This window comes from Bos indicus x Bos taurus, chromosome 3 (assembly GCF_003369695.1).
Source record: "Bos indicus x Bos taurus breed Angus x Brahman F1 hybrid chromosome 3, Bos_hybrid_MaternalHap_v2.0, whole genome shotgun sequence".
NCBI lineage: Eukaryota > Metazoa > Chordata > Mammalia > Artiodactyla > Bovidae > Bos > Bos indicus x Bos taurus.
In genome coordinates this window covers 70591457-70613115 of record NC_040078.1, presented here as the reverse complement: position 1 = coordinate 70613115, position 21659 = coordinate 70591457, and the positions used below count along the sequence as shown (strand labels likewise).

The 21659-nt window shown below is 35.9% G+C and overlaps 1 protein-coding gene across 1 annotated transcript in view; it reads left to right on the top strand.

Moving 5' to 3' along the window:
- LOC113889730 (serine/threonine-protein kinase TNNI3K) overlaps window positions 1-21659 on the top strand; it is a 345390-nt gene that overhangs the window by 88963 nt on the left and 234768 nt on the right. Inside the window, exons 6-9 of the mRNA XM_027536876.1 lie at window positions 11849-11947; window positions 14388-14526; window positions 20054-20198; window positions 20285-20389. Coding sequence (XP_027392677.1) covers window positions 11849-11947; window positions 14388-14526; window positions 20054-20198; window positions 20285-20389 — 488 coding nt within the window. The remainder of the gene's footprint in view (window positions 1-11848; window positions 11948-14387; window positions 14527-20053; window positions 20199-20284; window positions 20390-21659) is intronic.

Sequence of the window (21659 nt, the reverse complement as noted above, 5' to 3'; positions counted from 1 at the left end):
TCTCCAGAATACTCCTTGTTACTCCATATTGGATGCAAAAGGAAGTCTCTAAGAAGCTTTTTTTTTAGTTTTTAGTATCTAGGGAATTTTTGGTATCTAGGGAATCTGATTCAGTAATTCCTAAGAGGGTATCTGTAATACATTCTTATAAAGCCTCAAGGTAGTTCTAAAGATATTGGGGTATGTAATAATTTGTCTCAGTGATGAATTCAATGAACACGGAAGTCTAAAAAGATTTTAAGAGGTGAGTAGAATTTGAACTAGACTTTAAGAAATAGTAGAATTTGGCAAACATATGTTCTGTGCCAGTTACTATTGGATGATCAAATAAGTTTGAGGGATGAATTAATTGATTTATCTTCCCTTTTCCACTTAGCAACTTCTATTTCAGTTTCCAGGTACCTTCCCAGATATAGGTTTCTCTATCTTTACAGAACTAATTTATAACTTCTTTTTTTTTTTTTGATAGAGCCTTTCTTTTGTTTATTAGTCCATGTATTATCTCATATCAAATTATTTTTATTCTGCTTTATATCATAATCATTTTGTTTTGTTTCTTCCACTGACCTATGTATTACTTTTGAAAAATTAATTTATCTTTGATCCCCAGAAACTAGCACAGTGCTTAGAAAACTTAGGCTCTCATAAATATTTGCTGATTTGAACTGTTGTTCCTCTTGATATTCAGAAGTGGCCTATTTAACTATTTAATATCGATGTCAGTTGTGACTTGGATTTTTTAGTAATAAATTGAGAGGCACAACCATATATCAGCTAACTTTTGCTGCATAAAAAATTTATCTCAAAACTTTATGGCTTAAAACAGTAAACATTTTTTATCTTGCCATTTTTGTAGCTTAGGAATCTCAGGATACCTTAGCTGAGAGGTAAGGTCCCCTGGCTTAGTATCTCTTACAAGGTTTCTAATGGGGCTGCAGTCTTCTTAAGGACTGAATGAAGAGAGTCCTCTTTTGTGCTCATTCTTGTAGCTGTTGGCAGGTTTTGGTCCTCTCTGGCTATTATCTAGAGACACCAGGACCTTACCATGTGATGCTATTCTTAGGAAAGCTCATAATGAGACATCTGGTTTCCATCAGAGAGAGTCATGGAGAGATCAAGGTAGGGTAAGTGAGATGAAGTCACAGTCTTTTTGTAACCTAATCTTGGAAGTGGCATTCCATAACTTTTGTCATTTTCTATTAATATTCATGAGAAATGTCATTCCCACATTCAAGGGAACAAGTTAGCCTCATAGATAGCAATGCCACTTATATTTTCTCAAAGATGATAACAAATGTATACGTAGATGGATTTATAGGGGGATTATAAATTATGTCTGGAAGAGAAGAGCTCTATTAACCCAGGAAACTTGGCATGATTCTATATTTATATTATTTGACCCTGTCTTTTTCTTAGAATCAAAGATGACTAGCAGGTAAATGTGGTGACAATTCTATTTTCCCCAAACTAGCAACTCTTTTGTTGAACAGTTATTTCCAGTATGTACTTTCTGGATGTCTAGTGTTCCAGAGGTACCTTGGAGCTTATTCAAGGAGAAAGGAAGGAGTTATAAGCTCATGCCTCCTACATCCAGGAGCCACCCAAGCCAATTCTATCATAGTACCCCTGCTGAGTACTTGTGCTGAGTTCATTAAGTAAAAGTTTGAAAAATGTTTGAAATGTTAGAGAAACTGGGATTCTAGAGTAATGTTTTTTGGCTACAGCAGTGTAATATATGTGGTGGTGGTGTAGTTTCTAAGTCATGTCCAACTTTTGCAACCCCATGGACTGTAGCCCTCCAGGCTCCTCTGTCCGTGGGATTCTCCAGGCAAGAATGCTGGGATGGGTTGCCATTTCCTTCTCCAGGGGATCTTCCCAAACCAGTAATCAAACCTGGTCTTCTGCATTGCAGGCGGACTCCTGCACTGCAAGTGGATTCTTTACTAACTGAGCTTCGAGGGATATCAATATATAATATATAGACTAGTCATTAGGTATGTGGTCTCTAGAATCAAACTGCCTAGGTTTATTTGTATCCAGGTTCTTCTATTTACTACCCATGTGAAACAATTAGAAGTCCGGGCTTGAGTCTCACCCACAGTTATTTCTTAGCCCTTTCTGTGTCTGAAGCTGACAGGCATACTTGGTATTGCACTTTTTTCATTTTCATTGTAGGCTTCAATTGTTAGTCTCCCTGTGTTTATCTTAGTTTAACTTACTTTAATAGTTACCAGAATTATTCCTTCTGCTTTCTGTCCTGATAATAGGTCTCTGACTGAATGATGGATATTCTTTTAATAAACTTATCTAGAAAGAAAATTATCTATAATTGATCTGTATACCAGTCAATACATACTATTTCAAAATCGGCTAAAATATTTTTATGACTGGATTTACCAATATTATTGTGTCACTTATTCTAAGTTATTGCAGACCAACATTTTTAATTATGTTGTTAAATACAGAGCCTATAGGATATAATTGATTACTTAAGTTCATATCTTGCAGTTCATCAAATAATGTTTTCTGCCTTATTTAACGAGGAAGCTCAAAAAGGGAAGCCCTAAACATTCTGTAGAGTGTGCTTGAAACAGGACTAACCCCTGAACCTGAGAGTTAACTGTTGTCTTTTTTGATTTTTAAATCCCTGCTGGTGGAAATAAATTGATCTTTGAAATAATTTTTAGGAAGATTCTTATTAATCATTTTTATCTAAGAGCCGAAAATCTTTATTTGGTCCTTTTGAACTGTGGTGTTGGAGAAAACTCTTGAGAGTCCCTTGGACTGCAAGGAAATCCAACCAGTCCATCCTAAAGGAGATCAGTCCTGGGTGTTCACTGGAAGGACTGATGCTAAAGCTGAAACTCCAATACTTTGGCCCCCTCATGTGAAGAGTTGACTCATTGGAAAAGACCCTGATGCTAGGAATGATTGAGGGCAGGAGGAGAAGGGGACAACAGAGGATAGATGGCTGGATGGCATCACCGACTCGATGGATATGAGTTTGGGTAAACTCCAGGAGTTGGTGATGGACAGGGAGACATGGCGTGCTGCGATTCACAGGGTCGCAAAGAGTCAGACACAACTGAGCGACTGAACTGAACTGAACTGAACTATGTTCTATTAGTTGACTGCAAATCACCTTCAAACTGTAATTTAGAAGTTTATTTTTCAAGTAGAGGCAAATTACATGATTTCAGTAGGTGTCTTGGGCTGCAGGACAGGTCATGAGAAAATTCTTTGTCAGATTACAATGTCCAGGGTATAGGCAGTATAAGGAAAACCATCCATGAGAGGGAGCCTAACTTGTACTACAGTTTTCAAGTCTCTACAATTGCAGTATAGCCGAAAAATGCTGGACCTTTGGCAAGCTATAAAAATAAATCTCATAAGGAAAAAAATTGTGGCTTTCGAAATGCATAGAACATGATGTATTCATAACACATAAACATTGAAAGCCTGTTTTCTCAGCCAGGGATTTTAAAATAAGACCCTCACATAAGGAAATGCTGCAAAAAAGAATATATGTAAGAAAGAAAATAGCACAGCAAGATGACGATTAGCTGGAAGGCTCAGAAAATTTAGCCTGTCTTTTCTTTAGAATTTCTCTTCCATGGGCTTCCTTAACAAGCATTCCTTTGTTCTCCTTTTCTTTCATGGATGACTCTTCTCTTTCCTTTGCTGGCTCCATTATTTCCCACTTTTTAGCCATAAATATCCCTCAAGTATCTCCTTTTACCTATGGAACTGGTGTTATCGCCTAACTTCAATTATTACTTCTCTAAAATGATCCCACTTGTAGCTCCAGCCTTGACCTCACAGCTTCTCACCACTCTTCATCCACCAGCTTTTCTACTTATATTATTACAATTTCCTGAGAAGCTATAGATTTATATAATCAATGGAATTCTTTTACTTTATGTATATAAGTTGATATTCCTTTAAGCTCTATTTCTACAACATATGAAGAATATGGAGTGTCCCTTTAATTTCTTTAATAATGTTATCTTGTGGAATCATTTTCTGAGTAATTTTCAGACCAGATTTAATTTTAACCTGAGATAATAAGAGAAAGATCACATAAGAGAACCTCATTTCTGTGACAGCCTGAAGAAACTATTTTCCAGTAAGTTTTTGTACTCAAATATTTAATTAGAGCTATGGCAGGTAAAATAAAAAGTCTTTACAAAAATATTCAGTTAGTGTTTTAAATGATAAGCCTCTGTAACTATATGATAGGGAGTTCTCACTTAACAGTTATAATGGGTATAGAGAAGTCAGTATATATACAGCTAAAAAATTTTATAGAAAATAGAGCATAAAATCAAAAGAAGTGCTTATTTTAAATCTAAAGCAATGTTACGATCTAAAATGCTAGGTAATGAAGCCTTAAATACAAATGGATAAGCAATTATTGGTATTTTTAATTGGCATAGCTTTTGGTAGTTGTTTAAAAACTCAGGAAATAAATTTGCATTTTGATTGAGGGATCAACCCCAGCTGAAACAGCTGTGGTGTTGGATAAGCTCACAATGAATTGCTAAAGGGAACTGAAAGAAACTAAATATGTTAAGTGATTAACCTGAGAGAAACTATGGGTGATGTTCCTACTTCTTAAATTCACAAATTAGACACAGTTCTACCCTCATGCTTATTTCCCCTTATCGTCTTCCTCTTTTATAGTCATCATTTGTTAATAACTTCCATCATCTCTCCCCACCCCCAGTATGCTGAGTCATTCAATTGTATCATCTTAATATCTCTAAAACCCATTCTCCATCTCTTGGATACTACTGCTACCTCATTTTTATCTGCTAGATCACTTTTATCATTACCCCTGTCTTTTTAGCTGGCTGCTGAACCCTGCTAGATGCTCACTCTGCTTCTAGTTTGCTGTCTCTTCAGTCTGTTTGCTATACTATTACCAGAAGGATCTTTTTAGGGTGCAAATCAGAATATACTTTGCTCTTGCTGGACACCTGTTGGTGAAACCCTCTATGGAAAAAATTCAGGAAAAATTCTAAAATTCTTGTCATAGTATATATGACTCTTCAAGATCCCTACCATATAACATCTACTTAGAATAACTTTTAACTTTATTTTTTTCAGTCATCTGCAAGCAATTACAAAGTCAGAATCATACTTATTGATATACTGGCTACACAGATGTCCTTGAAAATCCTTGAAGAACATCAACCAAGGGCTATATCCTGTATAGAACTGTCTGAGGTGTCAAGGAATTATAGGCTGCCACCAAATAATAGCACATGTAAGAAGAAAAACACTGTGGAGTAGTATGATTCTTTGGATTTCTATAGATTCAAGTTTAAATTTTGGTGCTTTTCCTTAAAACTGTGTAATTCTTAACTTTTTTTTCCTATTTTAAAAATGGGATTATTAGTAACAGTGCCATGAGATTGTTGTGAGAATTAAATGAGATATCCTTATTTAGCTCATAGATGGGCTTCTGTAGTGACTCAGTCATAAAGAATCTGCCTGCAATACAGGAGGTGCAGGTTCAATTCCTGGGTTGTGAAGATCCTCTGGAAAAGGAAATGCAACCCACTCTAGTATTCTTGCCTGGGAAAGCCCATGGACAGAAGAGCCTGCTGGGCTACAGTCCATGGCCTTGCAAAAAAATCAAACACAACTGAGCAACTAAATAACAACAACAACAACATCAAAGCACACATTCTAATGCTTCATTCACATTACCAAAAATCAAAGGGCAAGTGATAAAGATGAAATCATTGAAATAAACCCAGAGTAAAAGTAATTGGGAAACAGGGGAAATATACAACCAGTCTGCTGCTGCTGCTCAGTTGCTCAGTTGTGTCCAACTCTTTGCAACCCCATGGACTGTAGCCCAGCAGGCTCCTCTCTCCATGAAATTTTCCAGGCAAGAATACTGGAATGCCATTTCCTACTCCAGGGGACTTTCCCGACCCAGGGATCAAACCCACATCTCCTGCATCTCCTGCAGTGGCAGGCAGATTCTTTACCACTGAGCCACCTGAGAATCACCCATATAATCAAATTCTGAGTTGCTAACTAAGGTAGACCCCGTATTGGAGGAATCGGTAAAATACATGCATCTGGAGAGAGAAGTGTGTGTGTGTTTGTTTGTGGGTGTGTGTTGTAGAAATAGTACCAGTATTAGTAATAGTAGCAGTAGTAGCAATAGTGATAGAAAAAATCAAGTAGAGAATGTTTAAGGCAAGATAGCTAATAACTATCACTGAACACTTCCTTTTAGGTTACCAAGTTTTGTCCTAAATGATTTCTGTGTATTATCTTAATTAATTCAAGGCAATTAAAGCAGACAAAGGAAATCAGGAGGCAATACAATGTTAGTGATAAAAAAGCAAAACCGAAGAAACACTTAAGAGATAAACAGAGAGTCACCTCTAGAGAAGGACAATAAAAAGCTGGCAGAGAGGTAGGGATCAAACTCAAAGATCATTATGTCAGTCAGTCTAAGGAAGGATAGGATCTTAAGGAGAAGACAAATAGTAAGAAATGCTGGAGAAATATTAAAATAAGGAAAAGACCCAAGGATATACATTGGAATTGACAGTTGGGCGATCTTTGATGTCATTTTCCAAAGAAATTTCCCTGGAAATTCTGATCTGAAGCCAGACTATAGGTGGGCTGAGGAGTGATTAAGAGGTGAGAATATGTGAATAAAAGATGTAGACTACTCTTGAAAAACAATGAAAAGTTTAGAAGAGAGAGTAATTGTTCAATGGGACACAATTAGAGTGGGTTATTGAAAGTTAAACACAAGAGATGTGGATTCTGTCCCCGGGTCAGGAAGATCCCCTGGAGAAGGAAATGACAACCCGATCAGTATTCTTGTCTGGAAAATTCCATGGACAGAAGAACCTTTTAGGCTATAGCCCATGGGGTGGCAAATAATTGGACGTGACTGAGTGACTGAGCACACACATTGAAAGTTAGAACTGGAAACATTGAAAAATTTCAGATCTAAATCAACTTGCATATTAAAATCTTTGGGATCATTTTGAGTTCTTGAGGCATAACCTTTCAAAAACATTTTCTTCTAAAACTTTGTTAATACAGATTTTCTACTAAATGGAAGTGAGTATTATCCCCAAAGAGATTCATGATTCTGTTCTCTGTAAGTCTCAATAGTAAAGGTTAGATAAAGATCTATAGAAGAGAAAACTGTGGCTTTAAACAAACTATAAATCCTAAGGAAAACATCAGTGTAAGTATGAATTTGAGGGAGACTCCAAAGAAGTCACAAGAAATGAGATATCACTTTAAATAAAGCAAAGAAAAACTTAATTTCAAAGTGTAGATATTTATTGGAAAGTCTACTAGGTATAAAACACTTATATTTAATTTTGGGAATTTCAGCTCTGATTGATTGCCATTTTATCCCATATAGAATTTACCTTACTTTACTTTCTCTTCCATGAGATATTTAGCTCCTATTGATGTAGTCATTTTTTTCTTCTTCATCGTCAATGATTTTCATAAGATGAAGTTCAGAGTCGGAAGCCAGTTGAGTGCAAGTCAATAAGTTAAAGTCATACTGTAGCAGAAACATTCAGCAAATAAGAACAATGAGGACCTTTCTCTTGTAGGCATTACTTTTTAAATCTCTGGAATTTAAAATGATAAGGTATAACTCTTTTAGTTAGAAGGATTAAATCCCAGTATCTCAGGTGAAAAATCCTTCTTAATCTGGAATCAAAACTTCCTATACTTCATTGAGACAAGTTCAGAACATGACAAAAATAGTTTAATTAATTTTTGTATAATAGTGGTTTACACACAGTGATAATTAATGAAAAGATTAAGTTGTGAGGATAAATAATATAAGCATTTAGAGAAAGAAATGTTTAATAGAGTAAAGTATTTGTGAAAAGTTCTCAGAGGACCTGGGAACTGAGCTTGGCCTTGAGACTAGGTATACTACAGTCAAAGAAAGAAAACAGTATTTAAATTACAACCTGGAAATTGTAGAGATTCTACTTGGATATTTTGAGAAGTCAACTAGCAAATGAAAATATTTTTAGTGTGTAATGTATAGTAATTCTTTTCCTATCAAAACCAGAGAGCTCTAACCCATTTTTTGTGCTCATAGAACAATGACTTTGTGACAGACACTTTGTCATGCTTATTCATTTCATCAATAAAGAATAACCGAACGTCAAGGCTGAAACCTATATGCAGGTCAGGAAGCAACAGTTAGGACTGGATATGGAACAACAGACTGGTTCCAAATAGGAAAAGGAGTACATCAAGGCTGTGTATTGTCACCCTACTTATTTAGCTTATATGCAGAGTACATCATGAGAAATGCTGGGCTGGATGAAGCACAAGCTGGAATCAAGATTGCCGAGAAAAATAGCAATAACCTCAGATATGCAGATGACACCACCCTTATGGCAGAAAGTGAAGAGGAACCTAAAGAGCCTCTTGATGAAAGTAAAAGAGGAGAGTGAAAAAGCTGGCTTAAAACTCAACCTTCAAAAAACTAAGATCATGGCATCTGGTCCCATCACTTCGTGGAAAATAGATGGGGAAACACTGGAAACAGTGGTGGATGTTCTTTTGGGGGGCTCCAAAATCACTGCAGATGGTCACTGCAGCAATGAAATTAAAAGACGCTTACTCTTTGGAAGGAAAGTTATGACCAACCTAGACAGCATATTCAAAAGCAGAGACATTACTTTGCCAACAAAGGTCCGCCTAGTCAAGGCTATGGTTTTTCTAGTAGCCATGTATGGATATGAGAGTTGGACTATAAAGAAAGCTGATCACTGAAGAATTGATACTTTTGAACTGTGGTGATGGAGAAGACTCTGGAGAGTCCCTTGGACTGCAAGGAGATCCAACCAGTCCATCCTAAAGGAGATCAGTCCTGAGTGTTCTTTGGAAGGACTGATGTTGAAGCTGAGACTCCAATACTTTGGCCACCAGATGCAAAGAGATGACTCCTTTGAAAAGACCCTGATGCTGGGAAAGATTGAGGGCAGGAGGAGAAGGGGAAGACAGGATGAGATGGTTGGATGGCATCACTGACTCAATGGACATGAGTTTGGGTGAACTCTGGGAGTTGGTGATGGAAAGGGAGGCCTGGTGTGCTGCGGTTCATGGGGCCTCAAAGAGTCAAACACAACTGAGCGACTGAACTGAACTGAATGTTTGAATCTTGGTTCTTTAATAATAATAATATTTATATATATATATATGTATATATATACTGATACATATGTATATATATATATCATTTATACAAATCTAAGTATAATAAAGTTCTTTTTTTTAAAGAATTTAAAGATTATTAAGACATCCTTTCTGTGATAAGACTTTTTTCTAGTATACAGTTTCACTAGTAGTTTTGTTATTGTATTGGGGGACAAAAATCAAAACTATGGATTTTCTCAAAATTATTTAATACAACAGAATTTTATGGCCAGCAGAAAACTTAATGAGACAATGTATGTAAAAATGCCAGTGACAGTTTCTGGCATGGAGCAGGCACTTGGGATTTGCTAAAGTTTAATTCAGAGTAAAGGATCAATAAATGTGTACGTTGAACTATTTAAAATTTTTCTATCATATATTTGGGTCCTAAATGTTAATGTTTAAATTCCTCTATGACTAACAGATATATATTCTTATTTTTTAACTAGAAATACAGTCCAATTCAATAATTATCTGGATGCCTATTATATTTTTAGCATAGTGGTGAATAAAAGCAATTCAGTTTGGGCCTTCATGGGCCTTCATGTAGTGGAAAGGAGATGAAATTGATCTACCCACTCTTTCAGGTTCTAGATTAGGGGAAGCATGGTTAAAATTATTTAATAGATATATGTTCCAGCCTAAGCATTAATATGAGTGTGTTTATCTTAACCACAATAACAAGCGTATTTGTATATCATGATACATTGTATCCCTGTAAAATTGATAGGAGATATACTCCCTATCATGACTTGAAATATCATAAGAACCAATAGATGCATTAAATGTATATAAATAGCCTGTGAAATTATTCAGATAATTCCAGTGTACATTGGTCTCAATGGTTAACTATTTTCTTGAATTTTAAAACTAACTAAAAACTACAGTTCAATAATGACTCTGTGTGGTTTCATTAAATCTTACATTTTGACAGTTTCTCAGAAGGCCAGCACTTCATAATTAATGAATATTGAGCCAAAAGATTGACCTTCTGAATAACTGGATAAGTGCAAACTTAGGAAAAAATTACATTGGACTAAGAGCCCTTATCTTTTAGAATGAAAGTAAGTTCTGGAACTATGCCTAAGAAATTGGGTCTATATGTTAACATTTGAACATCCTTTGTTCAATAAAAATTCATGCTGTCTACTTTATTTTATGCTATGTTTAAAATAAGAGAATTTGTAAAAAGCTCCATTTACCTTGATCACATGTGACCTCCTTTAAACGTTCCTAAAATTGAACTCACAGGCATATGAAGTCTAAGATAGCAGACATTTGATATAAATGGTTCCAGCATTAAATTCCAAGCTGAATCTACAAAGCTGAATCTAACAAGCTTCTACTGACAGAAAGCTTCATTTTACCTGAGATTGATTCAGCTAGTTCATTTGCTTAAAGGTTAGTGTTAATGTGATCAAGGTCACAGGAAGGATCTGATGCAAAGAAACTTCAAAGAAGCCTAAATTTGAATTCCAGTTCTGATTCTTATTAATTGTATGACCTCAGATAGGTTAAAAAGCCTCCTTGAGGCTCAGTGTCTTTACCTTTAAAATGGGAGAGTGGAACCTATCTTTCTATGTTTTGGAGTGAGACAGAGGCACTCCAGTTACCATTTATGCCCTCAACTTAGGATGGAGGCATAGAAGAGAAGAGGTGTGGGAACAGATGTTCCTTGAGCTCTTTGATCCCAGCTTCATGTTCTCTCTTCTAAGACTAACAGACTTTTGAAAATTTCCCCAAATGTATATTATTTTACCAACTAAAGAACAGAGAGTACATTAGAAAAATTTACAGTGAAAAAGAACACATCTGGAGGAAATGACTTCAATCAGTTTTCTAGAGAAAAGAGGCTTGGAGATGAGTCTTTGATAGAATAAATCTAAAGGGTCAGCAGATTTGTTGGCAGTCTGTGCCTTTCCATGAAGGCAGTTGATCGATAGCTCCTGCTAGTTTTTTTTTGTTGGTTTGTTTTAATCACTCACTCATTCAACAAATTTTTATTGAATGATTACTATTTTCATGGCAACATGCTAGAGTAGGATTATATAGATGAATTTGGTACACATTTTGTCCTTAAAGAATTTGGTCTTTAATAAGGGTGATAAGGCATGTATATAAGTTTGTAAATGTTCTAAATAGTATGAAAGAAAGTTGAGTGAGATGTAAAAGGAAGAAAGACAATTTTAGCAAATAATTTGGCAACAAATGGGGGGAAAGTAAAGAAATATTGGAGGAGATGATATTTAGCTTGGGTTTAAATATCTGTAGATTGGGCAGAAGGAAACTTCTGACTGAGGAAATAATGTGAACAAAGACTCAGAGAAGTGGAAAATGGAGTGCAGTTTGATTGTACAGTTGGGTTTATGAAAGAGAGTCATGGAAAGTACATTTTAAAGGATACCATCAGATTGAGAGAACTTTGAATACCATAGTAAGCAGCTTGGCTTTTATTTTCTAGGCAAAAGCAAGCCATTGGAGATTTCAGAGAAGGGAGATGGAAAAATATTGTGTTTTAGAATGGTGACTCCTAGAAACTAGTTGTATTAATACATTTTAATTGTAAAATAAATTTGTGGGACAGATGCCCCCAATGAATCTCCTAACCTAGCTCTTTCTTATCCAGGCTGCTGATGTGCTTCTGCAACATGGAGCTAATGTCAATGTTCAAGATGCAGTTTTTTTCACTCCACTGCACATTGCAGCATACTACGGGCATGAACAGGTAAGTTAGTAAGTAAGCGTGTAGGTAAGTCCAAAGCCTGGGGCATCACTTAAGTGTTCCAGGCTTTTTCTTGAACTGTACTATATTCAAAGAAAGGCTACTTGAGATATCCTTTGAATCATTTTTGCCATGTTCTCATCGGTTCCACCCTTGAAAAGCTTTTGTAGATCCACAGAAAAATAGAAGCTACCAAGTTATTCATTTTCAATGACCATTTTCATTCTTCCTCATATTATCTCCCTAGATCTCTAGTATTACTCAGTTATGCAGCAGAATCACACCTTTGTAGAGGTCATGCTATTGCACTTCCTGAGGGCCCCAAGTTGAAAATCAAACTTATTTTTGTCTCTGTGCTGTTCCAGTCATTGTGCCTTTATTTCTTTGCTGGCTGGCATATGCCTGGACACTCTCAAGCCTGTGAAGCGTGACCTCTAGCTAGGGAAGATTGCTCATTTCATTGATGTGCTGCTCAGAGTGCACTGGAGTGCACTGGAGAGCTGGGTACTGAAAATGCTTCTGAAAGTACAGGGTCCAAAGCTCAAGTGATGAAAAACTCCAAACTTTTTCTGATTTCAGGCACAGGCAGGGTATACACAATGCACGTTGTTTGTTAAGTCATCCTCTTTGGCGATTAACCTCATCACCCAGAAGAAACATAAAGAGCTTCTCTGCATGTTATGTGGAGTGTTAAATTTGTTTACTTTCCCTGAATATATAGTCACAGTATTATAAAATTATGCTAAAATGTGGATGGCCCTTTTATGATAAGGGACTCACTTTCTATGTGCAAAGACAGCACATAAGTAATTTATGGATGCTATTGTCACTCACTAAAATATGCTGACAGGGGAATGGCACATTTGGTTTATAAATGTGCCTGATATGCCGTGTTCCTTGGCATTTGTTTATTTACTTATTTTTAAGTGGAAGAGTAGATGTTTTGTACCAAGAGCAATATTTCCTAGGTATATAATAATAGTGCTTAATAGACAATCAATTTCAACGATAGTTTAAATCTGTCCATTATAAAGTCACATAATCAGAATTTATGGAGTCTGTATAAGTGGGAATATCTGCTTAGGAGTGCAAGGTTCCTGAAACTAAATGTCTACTACTGTTCAGCTTTCTCCTGAGTTAAGCATTGGTATGCCCATTAGCCAACAAATGGATAAAACACATATTCCACATTGGTACTCCCTCTTCTGATATCATTTATTGAGTACCAGGCACTTTTCTAAGTGTTTCATGTGTAATAACTTATTTAATCCTCATGACAACCCTATGAGGTATTCCCATCTTAGTGATAAAGAAACTGAATTTTGAAAAGGCCAAATCATTTACTCAAAGTGACATAACTAATAAATAGAAGCCTAATTTCAGAACCTTTCTTCTTTACCCACTGCACACAATAAGAAGTTCTCCCACATTCCACCAGCTATTTTTTTCACCTAGATTTCTATCAAATGTATACCATATTCTTGAGAGACTTCTGCCCAAAATATATTTATTTGCTGCCACAAAATAGTTTCAGAGCTTGAATTCACATTTATGCTAATGCGTCAGTGGTCAAGACTTGTTTTTAGAGATTTTTTTGATATGGACCATTTTTAAAGTTTTTATTGAATTTGTCTCAATACTGCTTCTGTTTTATGTTTCGGTTTTTTGGCTGCAAGGCATGTGGGATCTCAGCTCCCTGACCAGGGATCATACCCACACCCCCTGCATTGGAAGGCAAAGTCTTAACCCCAGGACCACAGTGGAAGGCCCTCAGTGGTCAAGAGTTTTGAGGAGTCCTCCCATAACTGATATTTTAATGGCACAGATACATCTTAACTTATCTCTTGGGATCACTGTGATGACTTCTGAAATTCCCAGAGGAGACAATGTCAAGTTTAGAAAAAGTATTTGAAAGATTCCTAAGTGGATGTGTAAATAATTTGGACAAATCCCATAAATTACCAGAAACAACCCCTGGAAGACTCCTGAGCTGTGAATCTCAACCAGTGTGGGAAGATGCTAAAAGCTAGTGTGGCTATCTCCTGCTTACTCACAAATCAAAACAGGACCTAGAATCCCAGTCACAAGATGACCATTGGTGACCTATGCATGGAGTTGCTATGAAAATGAAGAATCACATAAACACTGCTGACTCTGGCCAGAAGAAGATTTTAAAGAATTGTTTAGAGATGATTATGGGTGACTTTAGAGAAGACTGTTTATGTACAGTGAAGACTGAACTCTGAAATTGCTCCAGTTTTTAATTTCTTGCTAGGTGATATAATAATAAATACCTTATTGTTTAGGCCAATTGAATTAGGATTTTTTTCATGCAAAAATTAACCAAAAGAACATCTTAATGATATGTCTCCTTCCATACTGCTGAAAGCTTTGCATTATTATTTGACATTTGACACTAATCTCAAATGCTTGGATCCTTTAGGTAACTCGCCTCCTTTTGAAATTTGGTGCTGATGTAAATGTAAGTGGTGAAGTTGGAGATAGGCCCCTCCACCTAGCATCTGCAAAAGGATTCTTTAATATTGCGAAACTCTTGGTGGAAGAAGGCAGCAAAGCAGATGGTAAGATTATGGTTAGAAGAATTTTGCAGTCTTTTACTTTATGTATGCTTTTTCTTCTACTTTACTTATTTACTAGAGAATAATCTTGAAGTTGATTAATTCTAGTTTTCATGTCCTAATTTGTACCTCAAGTCATAATTTATTATTTTAAATATATTAATTAAACCTATATGTTAATCCTTCTTTGCATATTTTATTTCAACTTAATATATTAGGTATGACCATAAAAGTAAGGGGTTGTCTTAAGCTTTTCCTACTTGTTGTTACTCACTAATCTTTTTTTAATTGAGGTAAAACTTACATGTAGCAAAATTCTCAAATCCTAACTTAATACTCAGTTATTGAATACACCCTTTTGAATACACCCACACAAAAGCCTCCAAGACCAAGATATAGTATTTTTATCTGGAAGGTTGCAGATATTTCACCTGGAAAGATCCTTTGTGCCCACTTCTTAGTAAATAGCTTTCACCACCAAAGGTAATCAATATTCTGGCTTCTATTATTGCCATAGGTTAATTTTTTTCTGTTTTTTAGAAAATGAAGATATATGTGTATATATATATATATATATATAGAGAGAGAGAGAGAGAGAGAGAGAGAGAGAATTGCTAAATCAAAGGTCATATACATGTTTAACTTTGGGAGAAATTTCAGACAGCTTTCCAAAATATTTACACTATTTTTCATTCCCAAAGCTATATATAAGCATTCCATGTTACTCCCCACATCCACCTCAGTATTTGAGACTACTATTATTTTAAATGGAAATAGAGTTAGAGTGTGATCAGTTTTGGAAAAAAGCTTTAGAATACACAGAAATATTTTAGATGCATTTAATAGAATAAAATTTTCTGCAACTTTTTTAGTTTTTTAATCACAAAATGTGTTTTGGAAAATTGAAAGTTTTAAAGAAAAGCACTTTATTTCTCTTTTTTTTATCTTCCTCACAAACTTTATTTCTTGACACAGATTCACTCAGAGTTACATCTTGTTGTTAAATTCTCTCAGGCATATCCAGTCTTCTTCCACTGACCCTCAAGAGACCTAATTAAAAGCCCAGCTGTAAGAACTGCTGGCCTTTGCAGCAGAAATGATGCCCATTTCCAAAAGCACAAGGTTGTCAAAGCTCTAGAACTGCCATTTCCTTGGTCCAAGGTTGAGACTGATATTCAGTTAATAAAACTAATCGATGTTTCCGTCTACTCATAAGGAAAACACAAAGGCTCCCAGGGACAACTGTGGCAAGAGGCTAAGGCAGTTTCATTTCCATGTTGGAAACAGGACCGTTTCATTTGGCAATGTTTGAGAAATGTAGTTTCTATCATTTTCTGAGCCAGTGTACAGTAACTCAGGAATTTTTCTATAGCATTATCATAAACAACCTGTGTTGTCAGGATGCAAGGAGCGCTGTTCCTTGGACCTCTCTTTGATTCTGTTGTTTTAGAATAGTCAGAAGTACACCAGTGTGAATCACTGAGCACGTAATTGTTTCTGAAACTGCCTCACTTTTCCAACGGGTCAGGAACTGCTCACATTCTTCCTTTTATTATCAATGCCAACCTCAGCCTTTTATTCCTCTGAACAACTCCAAAGCTCAGTGGTGTCAAAATGAGTGTCATTTATGATCAGCATGTCTCCAGGATCAAAGAACTCTTCTACAAAAGGCATTGAAATGTGTGCTGCACCCGTATTCCCAGTACATACCGGCATCATATGATATAATTTTTAGCATTTTCTTTCTGACTCACAGAAGCACTCTAATGCCTCCTACTCAATCATTTAAAAAAAAAAAAATCAAGAGACATGACTCAGATTTCTAAGCATTGTATTTCCTTCTAATACACAATTGATATTTAAGTCCCTTTTGCACTTAAACCAATTGCAAAGAATAAACCAGAAAATCTTTAGTGCTAGTGGATGCTGCACAAGATTTATTATCAGCTAGTTCACTTACTCTAAAATATATCTAAGCCTTCAGATGATTTATTTTAGGTTTGAACCTTGCCTGTGGTTAATGGACATAAGGGGAGGAGTAAATGAATGACCCCAAAAGAAGCACAATTTGAAATCTGGTATTTACATTATGTTCCCATGGTAACAGAACATCACAAATGAAAATAAATTAAGGTTATAAAATTAACCAAAATATAATTCCAAAAGCATGTTCAGCATGTTTGGGAGACTGACCTATTCAGTCACATATGTTCTAAGTCCCTAGTCTTCTTTATACCTTGTAGGGAAATGAAAAAGGAGAAACACAATGCTTGTTGATTGAGATTGAAAAGATCAAATATTTCTGGACTCCATAAAAAGAAAATAAAGATACAGTTCTTTTTGTATCTGTAAAAATATAGATACAAAGTTAAATTCTTTTTGTATTTGTAAAAATAGAGATACAGTTAAAAATGGAAAATTTTAAGTTTAGAAACTATTAATTTCTGTCATCTGATGAAGATATAATTTTGTTAACATGGACATGGATATCAGAAAAAGTCACAAAAGTTTCTAGGACATGGTTAGTAAAGACAAGTAATTTATTTTTAAAAATATATCTTGTCAAAACTATCACACAGATTTATTATCACACTGAAAAATTATTTAAGATACATTTGCAAGTTGAGTTATTGGGATGTGCTAACATTAATGGGTTACTATGGAAGCATTTATTCTATCTTTAAGATCAATGAGCAGAATTAAGCAGGAAGTAGCATCCATCTACCTACATATTCATCTACTCTTCCTTTCAAAATACACTACTGAACACATATGCTCTTCAAGGTAGAGGACTAGTGACCACATATTTTTCTAATAATGATTTACATGTATTCCTTTGTTTAAATTTTTCCTTTACTTAGACCTCTAAATTATGTATTAAGTTAGAGCAAACAGAATATCATACATTCAGTTTTCCTCAGATAATAATAATAATATATGTATTTTTTTATCTTTGCAAATTGGTCTATGAAAAAATTAAGGTATCAGAATGGCTGAAGCAGAAATGGAGTTATATATAATATATAAACTCTGCATCTGGTCCAGATTTCTCCTGGCTTATCCCTTTGGTTGGTATTAATATCTTCTTTGATGGGAATAATGTCCAGGCTACTGAGGATAATTTATCAAGGAAATAATCTGCTTTGAAGTTTATTGATTCAACTAGAGAACAATGTTGGGTGGGACCAGAGATGGCCAAAGGAAAATCATGAATTAATAGAATATTGTGCTTTATTCTGTTTTACAATGTCCCCTCTGGACCTCAAGAATCCTCATGTGACCTCCTGATTCCCTGGGCTCCCTACTGTTCTCAAGCATTGACTCATGGTATTGACTTTCCCTGACTTCCAACAGAATATGAACAAAGAAAAAGAATCTTTAAAAGGAAGATAATCAAAACACCCAGGCACATTCTTCTGAAGGAAGAGTGTCCTTCTGAGCCACTCATTAATATAAAAGATTCAAAGATTCATTTTTCAATAACAGCCCTGAGAGGAGGAGTTCAGTAACTTTGTTAAAGATTTCTTTTTGGCTTAAGATCTTATAGAACAATAAAATAAGAATCAATGTCTACAAATATAGCAGCTGTAAGGCCTACAGTGCTTATTAGATGTTAAATGATTATTCTATTTGAACTTTGAAAAAAAACTAGTATCTTGCCTTTCTTTTCCTTCCTATTGCTTATTATTAAAAGAAAATCTTCCCATAAACTTTTTTGGTTCAACAGATGATTTCTATTACATACAATAATGAAAATGAATGTTAAGGGCTATTTTTTTTCTATTTTGAATAAAGCCCTCTATACAGATGGACAGAGTAATAAAATAACAAAAAGTGGCTGTAGAGCAGTTGATCTGATTATTTTTAATTTTAAAAATTGTGCTAAAGCAAATCCAAAATTTAGCAGCTTGGTGTTGACTTGTATTACTTCAAGCCTATAATTATTGACTATTCAACTAGATTGTAAATTATTTGAGGGCATAGACTCTATGCATTTATACCTTAATGGCCTTAGCATTTGGTAAATTTCTAAGAGGGAAATTAGTAAAAAGGGAAAGTAGACATTTTTATTAGATGTCTAATATGTGACGGCCATCATGCTAGATACTTTCCCAAAATTATCTCCTTTAATCCTTTCAGCATCTCTGCTGCCCAACAATGTTATTCCATCAACTGATAAGAAATCAATATCCACAACACCTAGCACAGTGCTGGTGCATATTGATCATTTATTACTTGTTGAGGAATGACTGTGTCAGTCAGGTGTTCTTATTTTCCAGATTTGGAAACTAATGCTTGCTAATTTAAACATGAAGGAAATATATTACATTGTATCAATTATCGTAGAATCTTCCCCAGAACAGAGTAGAAAACTGGATTTGGCATTCTCACAGTGAGAAATGGTGTCCAGAACCACACTCCCCAAATTAATCCTTTGAAGGCACACTGCCGCCCCTGCTAACATACACACCAGCACTTGTGTTTCTGGCACCAACAATGCAGGGTACCCAGTCTGTGGCTGGAAACACTAGTACTGGAAATTAGATGGAGCTATTCCACCTCTGCTACTTTCCCAAAACAGATGAGACTCTGCTTTTGTATGTCATGAGCTCTGATGTAAGAGTCTGAAGTAACATTTTGAATAGAAGAGCCTGCAGATAAGCACCCAACCATGGCATGGTTGAGTGCGAAAGTGTTGCTATTAAAAACTATGCTAGCGTAAGAACACTAAACTGGGACATATGGTCACCCTGTGCTAATCCTGTGCCCTAACTGCAAAGGAGACTTGGAAAGCATTTTTGCAGCTTCTATGATAAAATGTGATTTTGTTATCTAGTTAGCACTTTCAACATAGGGAATTCCCTAAATGTCAGAAGAGGCTATAAGGCTGGATTGGACAAAGAAAAAGTCAAATGATCATTACCGATTGGACAATTTAAAACTGCAGTTAATGTTAAACAGTTGTCTTGGGTAACACAATTAATGAGGTCTAAATCACTTGTTGCCTTTTCATTATACCATGCTTTGTGTACTACAGTATAACATTTTTCAGTTGAGGGAACATCAGAACCTCCTAAATAGCACCATAAACATACAGCATACTAGGCCTCATGCTAATATATTGGGCCAAAATTTGGGGAAATGATGCTCTGTCCAGAGTCTGAACTTTTTAACATCTTCCATGGGGGATGGAAGGATAATCAGTTTGAACAGTGGTACTTGTGGAAATAAGGCCATGAGTACCTTTTAGATACTTAATAGTTTCCTGAACTCTTTCATTGTGCAAGGCAGATTTGATTAGAAGTGTTCCATAGATTTATGGGAGCTAGAAGAAAGCCTGCTTCATGTGGTAATAGGCTATAGAAGAGAATCATAACTTTTTTAATCGGTTGCACTTAATTTTCTTTATTGTTGTCATTAATTGGTAATTCCAGGAGTCTCTCAGGTACTTAGAAAAGTTCCTGATACTACACATGAGGAGGTTGAGAAATAGAGAATTCTAGAAAACATATCTTTCTTTTGATGACAGTAAATGCTCAGGACAATGAAGATCACGTTCCACTCCATTTCTGCTCTCGCTTTGGACATCACAATATAGTGAAGTACCTGCTCCAGAGTGATTTAGAAGTTCAGCCACATGTTGTCAATATCTATGGAGACACCCCTTTGCACCTGTGAGTATTATGTATCGTTCCATAGGTACTCCAGGTATACTGTGTGTACCTTCCTACTATTCTCAAAATATTTTCTTTATCTCTAGGGCATGCTACAATGGCAAATTTGAAGTTGCCAAGGAAATCATTCAAATATCAGGAGTAGAAAGTCTGACTAAAGAAAACATCTTCAGTGAAACAGCTTTTCACAGGTAAAGGAATATTTAAGCACAATTGCCACTAAGCGAGTACTCTTTGACACTAGAAGTCATGTATGTAAAGCAAGAACGAATAGTGGCAGATGTTACAATCCGAGAGCAAGAGCAGAGGGTGGGCAGAGGATAGGAAGTCCAAGCTAGATGCACGGAAGAAAAGGTAGAGGCAGATGCTGCAGTCAGTACAACAGATGGGGCTGGAGCCAGATGCTGCCTTGCTGGCAGCAGCCACAAAGACAGGGGCTGATGTTGCCAAGGCAACAGGCATGTCAACATCTGTAAGCATATTGCTTCTATTCCATTCCACTCTGCAGAAAGCTGCCAAAAGGAGCAGTGCCCATAATCCTCCTCCGACAAGAATCTCATTACTAGAATTCATCAGCATCAAAAGTGACATTTTTTTTCCTTGCCACTTAAACCTTATGTGCAAATGTATCTACCTATCTAAGACATCCATCTGTCAGCCTGTAAGAGCTTAGTCAGGGTGGCCACCGAGATACATAAGAAGGCATTAACTCCTTGCTAGGAATCCATTAGAGTCCTTTAGAGTGAGCTCTGGAAAAGCACACTGGAGGAGCATCTAGGTTTGGAAAAGTTGTGACTAAGAAAGAAAGAAAAGAGAAGGAGAGAGGGAAGAAAAGGGCTGATAAAAACTCAAGAGTCATAGGTCCCTAAAATGTCCCAAAGGAAGGCAGATATTCATATAATTTAAAACCCTCATTAACAGGCTACTGTTTTGCCTATTAAATAAAAGCATAGTCATTCAAATCGAGTAAACCTTGAATATAAGATACATTCACCCACATATTGCAGATCTCCCAGCTGGTTTGTAACACCTAAAACATGTATTTGACACTACTGTGTTATTTATATAGTGTCTGTACCTTACTGGTGAATAATAGAAATGAGAGACTAACTACTGATTAATACTGAACTAAAATTAAGCTTATACTTCTGCCTCAGGCATCAGTGTGTCAAATTTCACTTGGATTTCCAGATTTGTCTTACCAGCCAAAGAGGTCAGCCAAAGGGGAGGTGAAGACAACTTCCGATTATGGAACAGTGAATATGTGCTGGGTGATTTGCATCCATTATGTCATTTAATCCTCATCACCATTTTATGAAGTTGGATTTACTATCCCTTTTTTTACCAGTGAGAAAATTGAGGCTCAAGAAAACTAACTTGCCGAAGATTCTTATGGCTAGAAAATTATGTATTAAATGCCTCCTGCTGCTGCTAAGTCACTTAGGTCGTGTCTGACTCTGC